The sequence below is a fragment of the Neovison vison genome, chromosome 1, assembly GCF_020171115.1.
Source record: "Neovison vison isolate M4711 chromosome 1, ASM_NN_V1, whole genome shotgun sequence".
Lineage (NCBI taxonomy): Eukaryota > Metazoa > Chordata > Mammalia > Carnivora > Mustelidae > Neogale > Neogale vison.
In genome coordinates this window covers 89707402-89720201 of record NC_058091.1, presented here as the reverse complement: position 1 = coordinate 89720201, position 12800 = coordinate 89707402, and the positions used below count along the sequence as shown (strand labels likewise).

Genomic DNA, 12800 nt, shown 5'->3' with positions numbered 1-12800 from the left:
ATGGCGGCGGCGGCGGCCGGAGCGCGGGAAAGCGGGGAGCCGGGCCAGCGGGGCCAGCCCGGCCGCCGGGCCCTGTACTTCTGCGGAAGCGTCCGCGGCGGACGCGAGGACCGGGCGCTGTACGGCCGAATCGTGTCGCGGTTGCGGCGCTTCGGGGCGGTGCTCACGGAGCACGTGGCGGCCGCCGAACTGGGAGCGCGCGGTGAGGCGGGCGGCGGGGCGCGGTGAGGCGGGCGGCGGGGCGCGGTGAGGCGGGCCGGTTCCGCCCGGGTACCGAGATTACACTCCCCCCTCCCCACCCCCGCCCAGCCGGGAAAGGGAGCCGGGACTCGGACAGCGGGGGTCCCCGTGAGCTTGCGGGCGGGAGCCCGGTTTCCGCATTCAGTTCTCTTGACTTGAGTCATTCCTGGAGAACTTTCTCCCCCTCTTTCCAGGGACCGAGCAGGGTGGAGCAGAATGGGCATGAACGGGGCTGAGGCAGTTCCCGCTTCACCTGCCCGTACCTGCTCCCCCACCTAAGACAAAGCTTATCCTCCTGCTTCCACCTTGGCGGTCAAGGTATCCGCCCTCTCTTGGACCTCACGGACCCGACCACCATCTCTCTCACGCCCTCTCATCAGGCTGTTAACTTCCTGGCTGCTGGGTCTTAAAGCGTGGTTTTGATCATTTTTGGTCTGGAATCTCCGCGACTCTTCTGGTTTGGAAAGTTGTGCCTAGAACTCTTGCGCTTCTGCTCGGAAAACCTTGGAAGTGCTTTCCCCTCGGCAGACCGAGGAGCGGATCCAAGATTTGTAGAATCTAAGGCAATTTTGGAGAACTGTTTAAAAAGGTGTGATGTAGTTTTTGGAATGTTGGTGAGGTTGGAGTCCAGAGCCCGCAGCCAAGAAAGAATTCTTGAAATGTCTCTGGTGCAAAAAGGTGACTTTATCAGAGTGCAGGGACAGAACCGGTGGACAGAAGGAGCTGCTGCCCTGGGGTTGTGAGGAATGGCCGACTATAGACTTGAGAGTTGGAGAAGATAAGGAAAAAGGAAGGTGTCCAAGAGGACTTTGACATGCTGAGGAAGATACCGAAGCCGTTGTCAGCCTAAGGTGGTTTTCCCCTGTAGCAGAGCATTGAGACTGTTGGGAGCTTCCTGGAGGAACATTATACTCTGCTTGCCTCAAGTACTTGCCAGTGGGCTGCAGATTATAAGGACATTTAATTTTTACCAACATTTCCTTTACCTTTGTCTCCCACATGGCTATGGAGGGGAGGGTGCTGCTCGGGCTCCAGAAAATTGAGTTATGGGTCTCCGGAAGTTAAGTTACTGATTTGAATGCTTTTTTCTTGTAAATCACTAAGACATTGGTAAATGGGAGGGGAGACTCCTGCCCCGCAGGACCGGGGTCCCTATTAGTTCACCATTTGTGTTTCCTTCCCTTAGTTTAGGACAGTCGGGAGTGCCTGAGGAAGGCCACACCTATCCCACCTGGGAGTGGGGTGCGCAGGAGTTGGCCCGTGTCAGCTTGTGCTCTGTCCTCTGCCTGCCTTCTGCTCCCTCATCGGGTGAAATCACCGAACAAAATTGCTAGGGCACTGGAAGGGGCCTGTGCGAGTGCCGGGCCCTGAGGCTTAAGATTCTTTGGTTTCAGGGCATGTCCCTTCCACACACACCCCACCCACTGGTTCTGGAACTTCAGTGTGCTCCAGTGTAGTCTGAGGGAACTTGTTCAAAATGCTGGCTCACAGCAGTCTGGGGTGAAGGCTTCCGATGTATTTTTAACAAGCTCTCCAGGGACTTTCTTCTGATTCAGGCAATAACATTTCACCAAGCCAGGACTGAGAGCACCTCTGACCCCAGTAAGAGCACCTCTTCTCTACCCTCCTTCCCAACCCCTCCTATTGGTCGTGCATTGTATCAAAGTTTGGTGGGGCTCACCATTGCCTGGAGAGCTGATAGAGCAGCCAGGAGTCCTATCAAGCTCTCAGCCTATGCTGATGCCGGCACCCGCTGAAGCCAGAGTTAGGCTGTGGTTGTTCAGCCTTTGTTTGCCCGGCCAGTCTCTTGCTTCTGCCTGCCATTTCCACCCTGCACCCCAGGAGGCTAGTCCTCCTCCTCTCCATCTCTGATCCCTGACCCACAGTGAGGTATAGTCCTTCCCGTAGTCTCCTCCGTATCCCTCATCCGACCCTAATCACATCCCTCCTGGAAGTTTTCTTGTGGCTATTCCATTTCATCTTTTCCCTGGAGCCTTAGTTTTGGGTGGGTCCTCAGAGGTCACTTAGCATGCCTTCCCCCCTACCCCACCTGTGCTGGGCAGATATGGGGGCGGCAAGGGTAGAGGAGAGGTACTGAGTGCTGAGGACCAGGCAGGCAGGGACTTGGCCTTGACCAGCCTTTCCTACTCCACAGGGGAAGAGGCTGCTGGGGGTGACAGGCTCATCCATGAGCGGGACCTGGCCTGGCTGCAGCAGGCAGATGGTGAGCACTTCCCCCTCCTGCGCACAAATTCCTGTTAGGTCCTCTGGACAGGCCTGTGGTCCACACCAGGAAGGGAGTTCCCTCCTCACCACACCCAGACTCTGTCATCCATCCCTTAACAAGCCCCAGATACCAAGCCCCAGTCTCATGTTTCTTCCTAGTGGTGGTGGCCGAAGTGACCCAGCCATCGTTGGGTGTGGGCTATGAGCTGGGCCGGGCTGTAGCCCTCAACAAGCGGATCCTGTGCCTCTTCCGTCCGCAGTCTGGCCGAGGTGAGCGCTCCAAGCCCTGGGTGGGCCCTCCTCCCCCGCAGCTTTCTGCACACTGAGCCCTAGGGGGCTCTGAGGACAGTGCCTACCCTGGAAACAGGACAGGGACAGGGAGGGGAGCAGAGACGGGGAGCTTCACCTCCCTCCGCCCTTCCTTCCCAGTGCTTTCAGCCATGATCCGGGGAGCGGCAGACGGCTCGAGGTTCCAGGTGTTGGACTACGAGGAGGGCCAGGTGGAGGCCATGCTGGATCGCTACTTTGAGGGTGACCTTCCCTAGCAGATGGCTGCCTCCCCTGACCCAGCTGCTTGACTTAACTCCACTTTGTTAATTCTTCTCTGCCCTCATACCCCTCCTACCTCTTAGCCCCAGTACCAAATTAAAAGTTATGTTTAAAATTCTACCTCTGTCTATAGGAGTGATGGGGCAGGACAGGTCCTCAGGATCATCCTTTTCTTTCCTGTTTCACTTCAAAATGTAGAGAGATCCATTAACATTCTGCAGTCAAATGCTCTACCCCTGGGACGCCTGGGTGGCGCAGTTGGTTGGACGACTGCCTTCGGCTCAGGGCGTGATCCTGGAGTCCCGGGATCAAGTCCCACATCAGGCTCCCAGCTCCACGGGGAGTCTGCTTCGCTCTCTGACCTTCTCCCCTCTCATGCTCTCTCTCACTGTCTCTCTCTCTCAAATAAATAAATAAAAAATCTTTAAAAAAAAAAAAAAATGCTCTACCCCTGAGCTATACCCCCCTTCCATTAACATTCTGTAGGCCCCAAGAGAGAGTACTTCCTAATGCCCTCAGACTCCTGCCAAGAACGTTCAAGAGTTTGGAGGAAGGCTGGCCCGGGATGTTTCTCGGCCTCCTCTACCACTGGACAGGGTCTGGGGCAAGTGGGCAGGCCTGCACCTGGCCCTGGGCCATGGAAACCTTCATTTCCCCTTGTCAGCTTAGGTCAAATGGGTCTGCTTTGGGCCTTCCTGAGAACACAAACGTCTGGAGGTCCAAAAGAAAAGTGAAGGATGAAGGTTGGGGGTATGTAGAGGGAGCGGGGAGCTGTCACTAGCCTTTGGGGATGCAGCTGCACAGCCTGCTTCCAGAGAAATATGTGGAAAAAAAGTTTATTCAGTAAACAGAAGGTACTGCAGACACTGGGAATCGCCTCCCCCAACGATGGCAGGAAGGGGCGACCTCACCCCTCAGCCCCCAGGACTCTGGGGTGGCTCCAGGTGTTCCCTGTGTCCTGCCCCTCAGTCATAGGCCTCATAATCCTCTTCCTCATCACCAAAGAAGAAAGTGTCTCGGTCCAGGTTCTCAGACTCTTCGTCATAGGAAAAGCTGTCGTTGTCCAGCTCCTCATCAAACTCGTCCTGCTGCCACTCAGGGACATCATCCTCATCATCGTCGTCCTCCTCCTCCTCATCCACCTCCAGCCCTGGGGACCCCTGAGGCCTGGGGAGAGGGAGCCACACTCAGCCCTGTGAAGCCACACCTCTCCCAGGCCCCTGTGGCCGCTCCACCCACCCTACTCACTGACTGCCAGGCACGTTGGATCCTTTTGCCTCTCGGGCCTCTAACGATGGGCTCTGCAGACCAACCCGGAAGTCCTGGCGAGGAGCCGGGGAGATGTGGGAAGTCAGAGAGTAGAGGAGGACCTGGACCTCTGCCCAGCATTCCTTCACCCACCGTTCTCTGCCGGCCCAGTTGCAGGTCTCTTGCTCAGGTGCTCCCACCTCTTCTCCCCCGCTCATCCAGAGACTTCATGGCCCCAAGTCTGCGTGTCACAGAACTTGGGCAGTCTCCGAGGACACAGGTCATGCCAGCGAGGCACCCCACCTCCGTGCTTTAGGACCTAACAGTGTCTATTCCTGTCCTGTCTGCCCAAGTTATTTACTCCTCTGTGAGCTCCCCGAGAGCAGGACTCCTCGTTTAGACTAACATCAGTGTATTAGAGCCAGGAAGAACCTCAGTGGATCCCCATTCCAACATCCCACTTGGTAAGTACTGAAAAGTTCCCAGGGGTTCTGATGAGCGAGCATCACAGCAGATATCCTTGCTGTGGGCTATTGGGTAGCACTCGCGAGGCGGACGGAGCCCCAGCCGCATCCAGCAGACAGGCCTAGGAGCTGGGTGCGTGCCCAGGTCTCCAAACAGCTGGCTTTCCTTTTGGATCCCCTCCCCCCCAGGGCAGGGGCTGTGCCGGGCACAGGAGGCCCCAGGCCGGCCTCTCACCTGGGCAGAATGCTGCAGGATAGCCAGCTGCCTCTCCTGGATCCTCCGGAGCAGCTCCAGGCCCGTGCTGAGGCAGTCCGAGCGCAGCAGACGCAGGGACGAGCCCAGGTCTCCACACCGCAGCAGAGTCTCCTCTGTAGAGGGGGCAAGCCACAGGGGCTCCCTCCCTCCTTTGCTTCCTTCAACTCCTTCCTTCTACCACCTAAGTCCTACCCGCACCTACCAGGCAGGGCTCTAGACTAGATACTCCTCCTTGTGGGGCCTCCATCCCAGTGCAGGGAGCGATGGTAATCTAGAGGGCAGGTGAAGGCCTGTGCCCTTAGGCACCTTATGCCAAGCACCCCATGCCTTCATACCTGAAGTATCGCTGGTAGTGATCAGGCTGGGATGAATGAGGAGGTGGAGGACCGCCCAATGGGTAGCTGGGCTGGGGGGCTGTTTTGCCACTGTTTGCTGGGAGGGGATGCTGGGGTGGGGGTGGGGGTGGGAAGTGGGGGTGGGGAAGGAGTCGTGGGGTGCGGGCGCACCAAGGAGTATCTGCAGGGCGTTGGTATGCAGCTCCAGGTTCTCCGTCTGCTGCTCCACCACGTCCATGTGCTCCGTGTCCTGGTTGTAGAAGCTGTACACACAGGCATAGGCCAGCACCTGTGGGAGCCCAAGTCAGCCCTTTCCTTGCTGAACCTCAGCCTTGCCTCCCTCCCTGCCCCATTCCCTCCATTCCCGCCAGAGCCCCTGGCCCCATCCCCTGTCCCCATCCCCTGTCCCCACCTTGCGGGCCTGCTCCAATCCCCGGCAGGCGTCACTGAGGAAGGTGAAGGATCTGGGGGGCGGCACCTCGTGGATGGCAGACAGGCGGTTCCGCAGGCTCAGGGCGAACTCCTGTGCAGGGGTGAGGTAGATCAGCACCACAGGCAGCCCTCCCCGCCCGCTCAAAACAACTCGGCACCCACAGGATTGGGATCTGGAGCCCCTGCCCCGCCCTCCACCCCAGCCCTCTGACCTTCTCACCCACGCAACTGTTCCCTCCCTGCTCACCCGTGCCTGGTGATGGAAAGTACATCTCTCGTTATAGTCCTGAAACCGCTTCTCCTGGCGAGCTGCTCTGCTAACCTGGGAAGGACGGGTTGAGAGGGAGGACTCTTGGGCGCTTTGATGGGCAGGGCGGGGTGAAGGCACCTTGCGTACAGACCTTCAGGCACTTCACCCAGACTTTTCCATCTAATCCTAACTCTGAGAAGTAGGTCTCATTATTCTCCCCCTCTGCAGGGGAGGATGCCAAGGTGTGGGCAAGGAAACCAGCCCAAAGCCACCTACTAAGCAGGGGTGCCGGGCTCTGACACAAGGCATGGGCTCTGCTTGGCTCTGGCCTGGTGCCTCCAGGAATGCACAGCCCTCCCAGGACAGAACTCCCAGCACGTGTCGGCCCAGATGGCTTCAGTCTTCACACAGAGCCTCCATCCCAACAGTTGTTCAGCTGCCCAGGACACAGAGCCATCTCTGCCCAGGGCCAGCAGCCACATCCCATCCTGGCTGCGCTGGGACCCCCTGGCCCCGGCCTCGGCCCCTTACCATGGCAGAGCAATTGTAGTAGTCTTTGTGATTTGGCTTCCAGGACTTGAGGCAGCGCCAGCAAAATCCATGGTTGCATTTGGCACAGGTCATGCTATGGAGGAAGCTGGCTGGTCAGAGGGCTTCTGCCCCGGGTCAGAGCCACACCGGGAGCCCCCGGATGAGACCTGGAGGCCCCACGGAACCTGCCCTGGCCCCTCTGTGCCCTGACAGTCTCTAACCTCACCAAGCCCTAGTGAGCGTACCCGAGCTTCCCAGCCCCATGCGGTGCAGACTTAAAACTAGGGGAAGGAGTGTTAAGGAGCAAGAGTCACTGGAGGGCACCAGGACCAGGCTGAGTAACTGCTGTCCTCTGCTCAGCTCTCTGGTGAACCCCATGGGCCCCCTGCCCCCATACCACCAGGCCTCCCACCTTGTCCCATGCCCTCTGACCCTCCTCAATGCCCGCAGTACCCCCTCTTACTGCAGACACCCTTCGTTCTTCTCAATGGGAGCCTGGCAGCTGGGACAGCGCTTGGAGATGAGCTTGGCCAGGTGCTTGCTCTGGGCCTCCACGCTCATGCCGTCATAGTAGCCTCCATCATCGACCCACTGGGACATGTGGCTGCAGCTGGCAGGGTAGTGTGCCTAGAGCAGGAGGGGGCAGGTAGGACATGGCTGAGCCCTGAGCCAGGGCCCAGGGTGGTGCTGCAGGTGTGCAAGGGAAGGGGGGGTCACATATGGAGGCCTGCAGGAGGAGGAACAGAGCTCGAGCTGGTGGCAAAGTGTGATGACAAGGCGTAGCCTGTGATTGTATGTATGTATGTGTGTGTGTGATGGAGAGGAGTGCTGGCAGGGGAGGGGTGCAGGCCGTGCTCAGGGGCATGGCTGGGCAGGCACCTACCTCAGGGAAACTACAGCTGAAGCAGGAGGCCCAGCCACACTTGGAGCAGGTGGTCCCACAACCCAGGCCCTGGCGGCACAGGATGCGGTCGCAGCCCTGGGGGTTGGTGCACCAGGTCAGGTTGGAGCAGCTCTCCACGTAGCCGCGCAGGAGGGCCTTCTCGTACTGTGGGGACACAGACGCCACCCGGTGAGGGCCCAGCTCTCCAGGACGCCATACATCCATAACCACCACCCCTCCCCATCCCACCCCATGCACGTCAGTCCACTCCCTGGGGCCCATCGCTCTGGCTGTGCAGCACAGCCTTCCACAGAAGAGGGGCTACCTTGGAGATGACGTCCGGTGAGGAGACAATGGCCCGGATGAAGGCTCCAGTGGGCTGCGCGGGGCAGTCAGCAATGGGGCAGGTGCAATTCAACACAAGGTTCTGCTCAATCCGAGTTGTCAGATACTCATTCCAGCAAGACTGGCAGGGGAGGGAGGAGCTGCTCAGGGACAGCAGGGGAGCAGCAGAGGACACTGGTGTCCTGGTAAATCACCTAGCACTCATCCCTGACAATGCGGAAGGCCAGGGACGACCCTGCTCCAGAGGGACCTCACAACGGACCCTAACCTTTCTGGCTTCTGTGGGCTTTCCTGGGATTGGCCCAAATCACAGCTGCCTTTGAGAATGTGTGGGTCAAGATAGTGGCCTCATTTTCATTATTGCTGGGATGCACATGGAGGGAATGGGTAAGAGAACCAAGAAACAGGAGATGATTCAAGTGCTAAGGATTTGGAGAAAGCAAGAAGGTTGGAAAGGAAGGAGGCCTAGGGGCCACAGGGTGCCTTTCCCCCACCAGGTGGCTGGCCTTGGACACTATGAACATTGCTGTGGCCTCTCCTCCCGGCTCCATCTGCTCGCCTGGCTCCTCAGTGCTCCCATCTCCCCAGACTCAGCCTCTTCACAAATAGCCTCGCCCACCGCGTCCCCTCAGTCCCAGTAACCCATGTCAGAAGCCTCAAGTCTCTCGGATCTTTTTCTAGCTCCAACGTCACTGTACCACCCTAAACCAGGCCCTTATCTCCTTACCCCTAAACTGCAGCAGAAGCTTGTCCCCATAAATGCTCTTCCTACCCCGACCCTCCTCCATGTAATCCCTGCTTGGTTCAGGCGTGATCAGTAGCCTGCACCTCCTAAAATACCCCATTAATGACGCCCTTCCTTCACACTGCCGAGTGTGCAGAGTTTTCCAAGATGGTGCATCTAGACTCCGAGGAGACCCCCCTGGTACCAAAGCTCCAGGGTAAATGGAAAGTGACTTACCTGACTATTTCTACTCAAAGCAAAGTACTAAACAGAATAAAACAAAACAAAACCCTTTTTATAGTGAAAGAAACCCAGATAAACTAGGCAGTTGAATGCAGAATTCCTGCATTTTTGAGCTAAAACAGGAAAATGCTCCAAGTTCAGACCACACACTTGCAGGCACACAGGGTCCCTTAGGGCATAGAGGCCTAAGACTGGCCTCTCAGTTTGGAGCCCATCCCACTTCCCTAAAGAGCCTCTGCTGTAGGCTTGCTCTAGTTTCTGCTGTCCTCCCTGTCCAGCCCACCTGGAATGCAGTCTCTAGCCCGTATCCCCCTCCTGCCTCGGCCAACCCCCTGCCTGTCACTCAAGGCTCACACGCAAAAGCCTCCTCAGATAGCCCCAAGCCCTAGGATTTCCCTTCTCTTGAGTTCTCTTGCATTTCAAGGTGCTGCTCAGCTATAACTTACTCACCGGCTCCTCCTTGACTGGGACTTCTCCAATGAGCCTGTTTTCCCCAGGCTCCCGGTCTCTACAACTCTGTAGGGGGGTCTGTGTGGCCTGGCACCCTGGGCCAGCTTCTGTTTCCCTGTGGGATGCTAGCCAGGCCACTTAATTCCAAATTCCCCTGTCCAGGCCCAGACAGGTGTCCAACAAAAAGCTCAAATTTCACATGGCCAGAACAGACTGAATTTCCCTTCAAAAACCTGCCCTCCACACCAAGCCCCACCCCAGCTTCTTGCTCAACTCAGTGGAGAACACATCTCGGCCACCCAGATGCTCCAGTCAGAACCAAAGAAGCACTCTTGATTCCCTTGTCCTAAGTCCCATGTTGGCTCAGCCGAGTCCTGTCGGCTCTGCCGCCTGATGTACCCTAACCCGTCCACTTCTCTCTTCACTGCTGACCCTGGGCTGAACTCCCATCACCTCCTGGCTCTTGGTACAACAGTCTCCCAATGGGTGCCCTGCTTCCGCATCTGATCTGTCCAAGCCTTTCTTCCACACGCAGTGATCTTTTCAAAAATATAAATCACATCCTTCCTATCACTATCCTGCTTAACCCACTGTGGCCTCTGTAAAGTCAAGCCCACTGTCTGCCGATCCCAACACAACTGGGCCCCGTCTCCCTCCGAAATCTCCCCTTTGGCTGTCCCACCACATCACTGTGCTTTAGTCACCAGGCTCAGCTTCTTTGCATTGGCTGTCCCCTCTGTCTGCCATATTCTTCCCTTAGATAGTCCCCTCCTCAGAATGGCCTTCCTTGACATCCCCAAACTGAAGTCCCTGACTGGCCCCTCCCCCACTCCTCACCTCAGTCACTTCCTGTGACATGACCCAGTTGTATTTCCTTCCTGCACTTGTCATGAAAGTGAGAGGGAGGGCCCTGGAGCAAGACCACCCAAGTCCGAATCCTGACCTTGGGCAGATAACCTCTTTTCCAGGCGCCTCCATCTGTCTCCAGCAAAAATACCTACCTCACACAACTACCATGGAAATTAAGCAAGATAATGCATGTATCACACTGGAATGGCCCAGAACATGTCCCCCGTAAGTATTAGCTGCTTGTATTATTAGCTCTTGGGTCATTTCTTGCTTGGATTTCCCCACCCTCTCACACAGCACCCAGTGCTGTGCATACAGTGAGTTCATGACAAATATTAGTTGAACAATAAAGTGAAAGCAGAAAGGAAATAATTAAGAACCTGGAGAAAGGGTGCATAGGCAAAGGCGTGAGAAGAATAATGAAGCCGAGAAAAAGGGAGGACGAAAAAGTACCCGTATACACGCCTGCCAACTCATGTCCCAGATCACCCACCCCTGCGGGGATGCTGGTGGCAGAGGCAGCTAGATTCATGGCAACAAGCATCCTCATCCTGTTAATCTGAGGTATTTGGGCTTAGCATCAGTTCTAAGAGCTGTGAGGCAGGGAGCATATGACACTCAGCACCCCGACTCCCTTCACCTCGACCCCTCTTCCCCAGCACCAAGCACCACTCACTCCCCATCACAGCCTTCTCTGCTCTGCTTCACAGTGGCAACACCTGGCTTCCAGTAATTCCCTCTACTTCCTTGCTGTTCTCTGGTTTACACCATTTCCTTTCATTTTTATGTTCAATGAGAATATACGGTAAGCGCTGATGTTCTGTGATAAACAAACTTGGTGATCCGGAAACCATAAACCTACGGTCATCACCAATTTACTAACACGTCTCATTTATGAAGCACCTTGATGTACAGTTTACATGTGTTGCATCATCTATCTACCTATTGTTCTCAAACTCTGCTGAACACTGGAATCACCTGCGTTTTTCAAAACTCGAATATGTGGGGCGCCTGGGTGGCTCAGCGGGTTAAGCCTCTGCCTTTGACTCAGGTCATGATCCCAGGGTCCTGGGATGGAGCCCCCACATCAGGCTCCCTGCTCAACAGGGAGCCTGCTTCCCCTTCTCTCTCTGCCTACTTGTGATCTCTGTCAAATAAATAAATAAAATCTTAAAAACAACAAAAAAACCTCAAGATGTCTAGGGACACCTGCGTGGTTCAGTTGGTTAAGCATCCAATTCTTGATGTCAGCTCAGATCATGATCTCAGGGTCACGGGATTGAGCCCTGTGCTGAGCTCTGTGGTCAGCACAGAGTCGGCTTGGTCCCTGACCCCCACTGTCTCAAATAAATAAATAAATAAATTCTTTAAAAGAATAAAGTAAAAAATAAAAAAATGTAAAAAAGTAAAATAAAATAGAACTCCAGATGCTTGGGTTTCACCTCAAGATTCTGATTTAACTGGTCTGGGTTATAGTCTGAGCATGAGGATTCTTTTTTTTTTTTAAGGGTCAAGGGAAAAGGGCAGGGAGAGAATCCCAAGCAGGCTCCATGCACAGCATGGAGCCCAATGCGGGGCTCGATCTCACAACCCTGAGATCATGATCTGAGCCAAAATCAAGAGTCGGATGCTCAACCCACTGAGTCACCCAGGCGCCCCAAGCATGAGGATTTGTAAAAGCTCCCAGTGATTCTAATACACAGCACATCTTTACAGCCACGGATCCCTATCGCTGGACCCCGACAACCACCCTTCCTCTTCAGAGTGTCGAGGCTGAGGCACCACTTACAGATGACAAAACCAGTTTGAGAGGGACTAAGCGGGCTGTCCAACACTGCCCCAGCTAGGAGATGGCAGTGCTGGGGCGGAACACCGGAGCTGCCTAGGAACTGTGCTGGATGTGGAAAGCCAGGGGCCGCCGAGAAGCAGGTGGGGCCTCACCTTACAGCAGTAGTGCCTGCAGCACAGGGAGGGCAAGTCGTCATCAGGTTCCAGTGGGCTGACACACACAGGGCAGTGGTCAGGGCGTGCAGGGGCGCCCTGGGCCTGGGGTACGCACAGCCCAGCCGCCAGCAACAGGGGCTCGGGGTTATCACTGTAGCTCTGCAGCAGCTGTTCAGCACCCCAGTGGGAATGAGCCAAAAGGTGCTGAGCCACATCTGGCTCTAGGTTCAGTGTCTCTTGCACCTGCCGTACGGTCTGCTCCATCAACCCTTCGACCTCCTGGGGGCTCATGGTGCGGCCTGCAGGCAGCTGGAGAGATGCCAGCGCAGCTACGGCTTCTGGGCTTGAGGGGAGAGAAGAGGCAGCCATCAGTCTCCCTGCCCTGCTCATCTACTAAATGAAACCCACCCGCCCCCAGCCCTCAGCTCCTCACTTGTGCACCCCTGCTTGTGCGTGCTTAACCAGCCTCAGGACGACCACCCAGACCCACTGTCAGAGCGTGGCTCTCCACAGAAGCATCTGTAAGTGAGGCCTGAGGCTGGCTGTCACAGTGATTCGGGCATTCCAGGAATGTGGCGGGCAGGCATCAGGATGCTAGGTGTGGACGGGATCCCCACAGTGGATGGGATGATCCCACTGTAAACCCCACCCCAAACACCAGCAATCCATCTGGTGAGAAACCAGTGTCTACAGCCTTACTTCTCCAAGTATGGGCCAAGGACCAGCAGCCTGCATGTCATAGGGAGCTCTACTGAATCGGGATCTGCCTTTTAATGGGATCCCCCGTGATGTGTATGCAAGTGACTCCTCTAGAAAACTCACTTTACACAC

General features: G+C 56.2%; 2 protein-coding genes across 4 annotated transcripts in view; one reads left to right on the top strand and one right to left on the bottom strand.

Moving 5' to 3' along the window:
- Positions 1-3135, top strand: DNPH1 (2'-deoxynucleoside 5'-phosphate N-hydrolase 1). Its single transcript, XM_044237379.1, has 4 exons — positions 1-202; positions 2396-2464; positions 2626-2736; positions 2896-3135. Exons 1-4 carry the CDS (start codon positions 1-3, stop codon positions 3009-3011), a joined length of 498 nt encoding a protein of 165 aa, XP_044093314.1. The 3' UTR covers positions 3012-3135.
- Positions 3136-3835: 700 nt separating this feature from the next.
- Positions 3836-12800, bottom strand: part of CUL9 (cullin 9) — a 38321-nt gene continuing 29356 nt past the window's right edge. For all 3 annotated transcript variants that reach the window (XM_044251255.1, XM_044251264.1, XM_044251273.1), the window contains 11 exons: positions 11967-12312; positions 7740-7880; positions 7415-7579; positions 6995-7158; positions 6532-6625; positions 5998-6072; positions 5731-5841; positions 5490-5607; positions 4963-5096; positions 4264-4337; positions 3836-4182 (listed from right to left, as the gene is read on the bottom strand). In XM_044251255.1, coding sequence (XP_044107190.1) covers positions 3981-4182; positions 4264-4337; positions 4963-5096; positions 5490-5607; positions 5731-5841; positions 5998-6072; positions 6532-6625; positions 6995-7158; positions 7415-7579; positions 7740-7880; positions 11967-12312 — 1624 coding nt within the window. In that variant the 3' untranslated portion in view covers positions 3836-3980. The remainder of the gene's footprint in view (positions 4183-4263; positions 4338-4962; positions 5097-5489; positions 5608-5730; positions 5842-5997; positions 6073-6531; positions 6626-6994; positions 7159-7414; positions 7580-7739; positions 7881-11966; positions 12313-12800) is intronic.

Bases quoted from the DNA above. Each gene is read 5' to 3' on its own strand.
- DNPH1 (XM_044237379.1), top strand. From the start codon at position 1: ATGGCGGCGGCGGCGGCCGGAGCGCGGGAAAGCGGGGAGCCGGGCCAG. The intron at 203-2,395 runs GTGAGGCGGGCG...CCTACTCCACAG, and splicing joins CGCCGAACTGGGAGCGCGCG to GGGAAGAGGCTGCTGGGGGT. The intron at 2,737-2,895 runs GTGAGCGCTCCA...CTTCCTTCCCAG, and splicing joins CCGTCCGCAGTCTGGCCGAG to TGCTTTCAGCCATGATCCGG.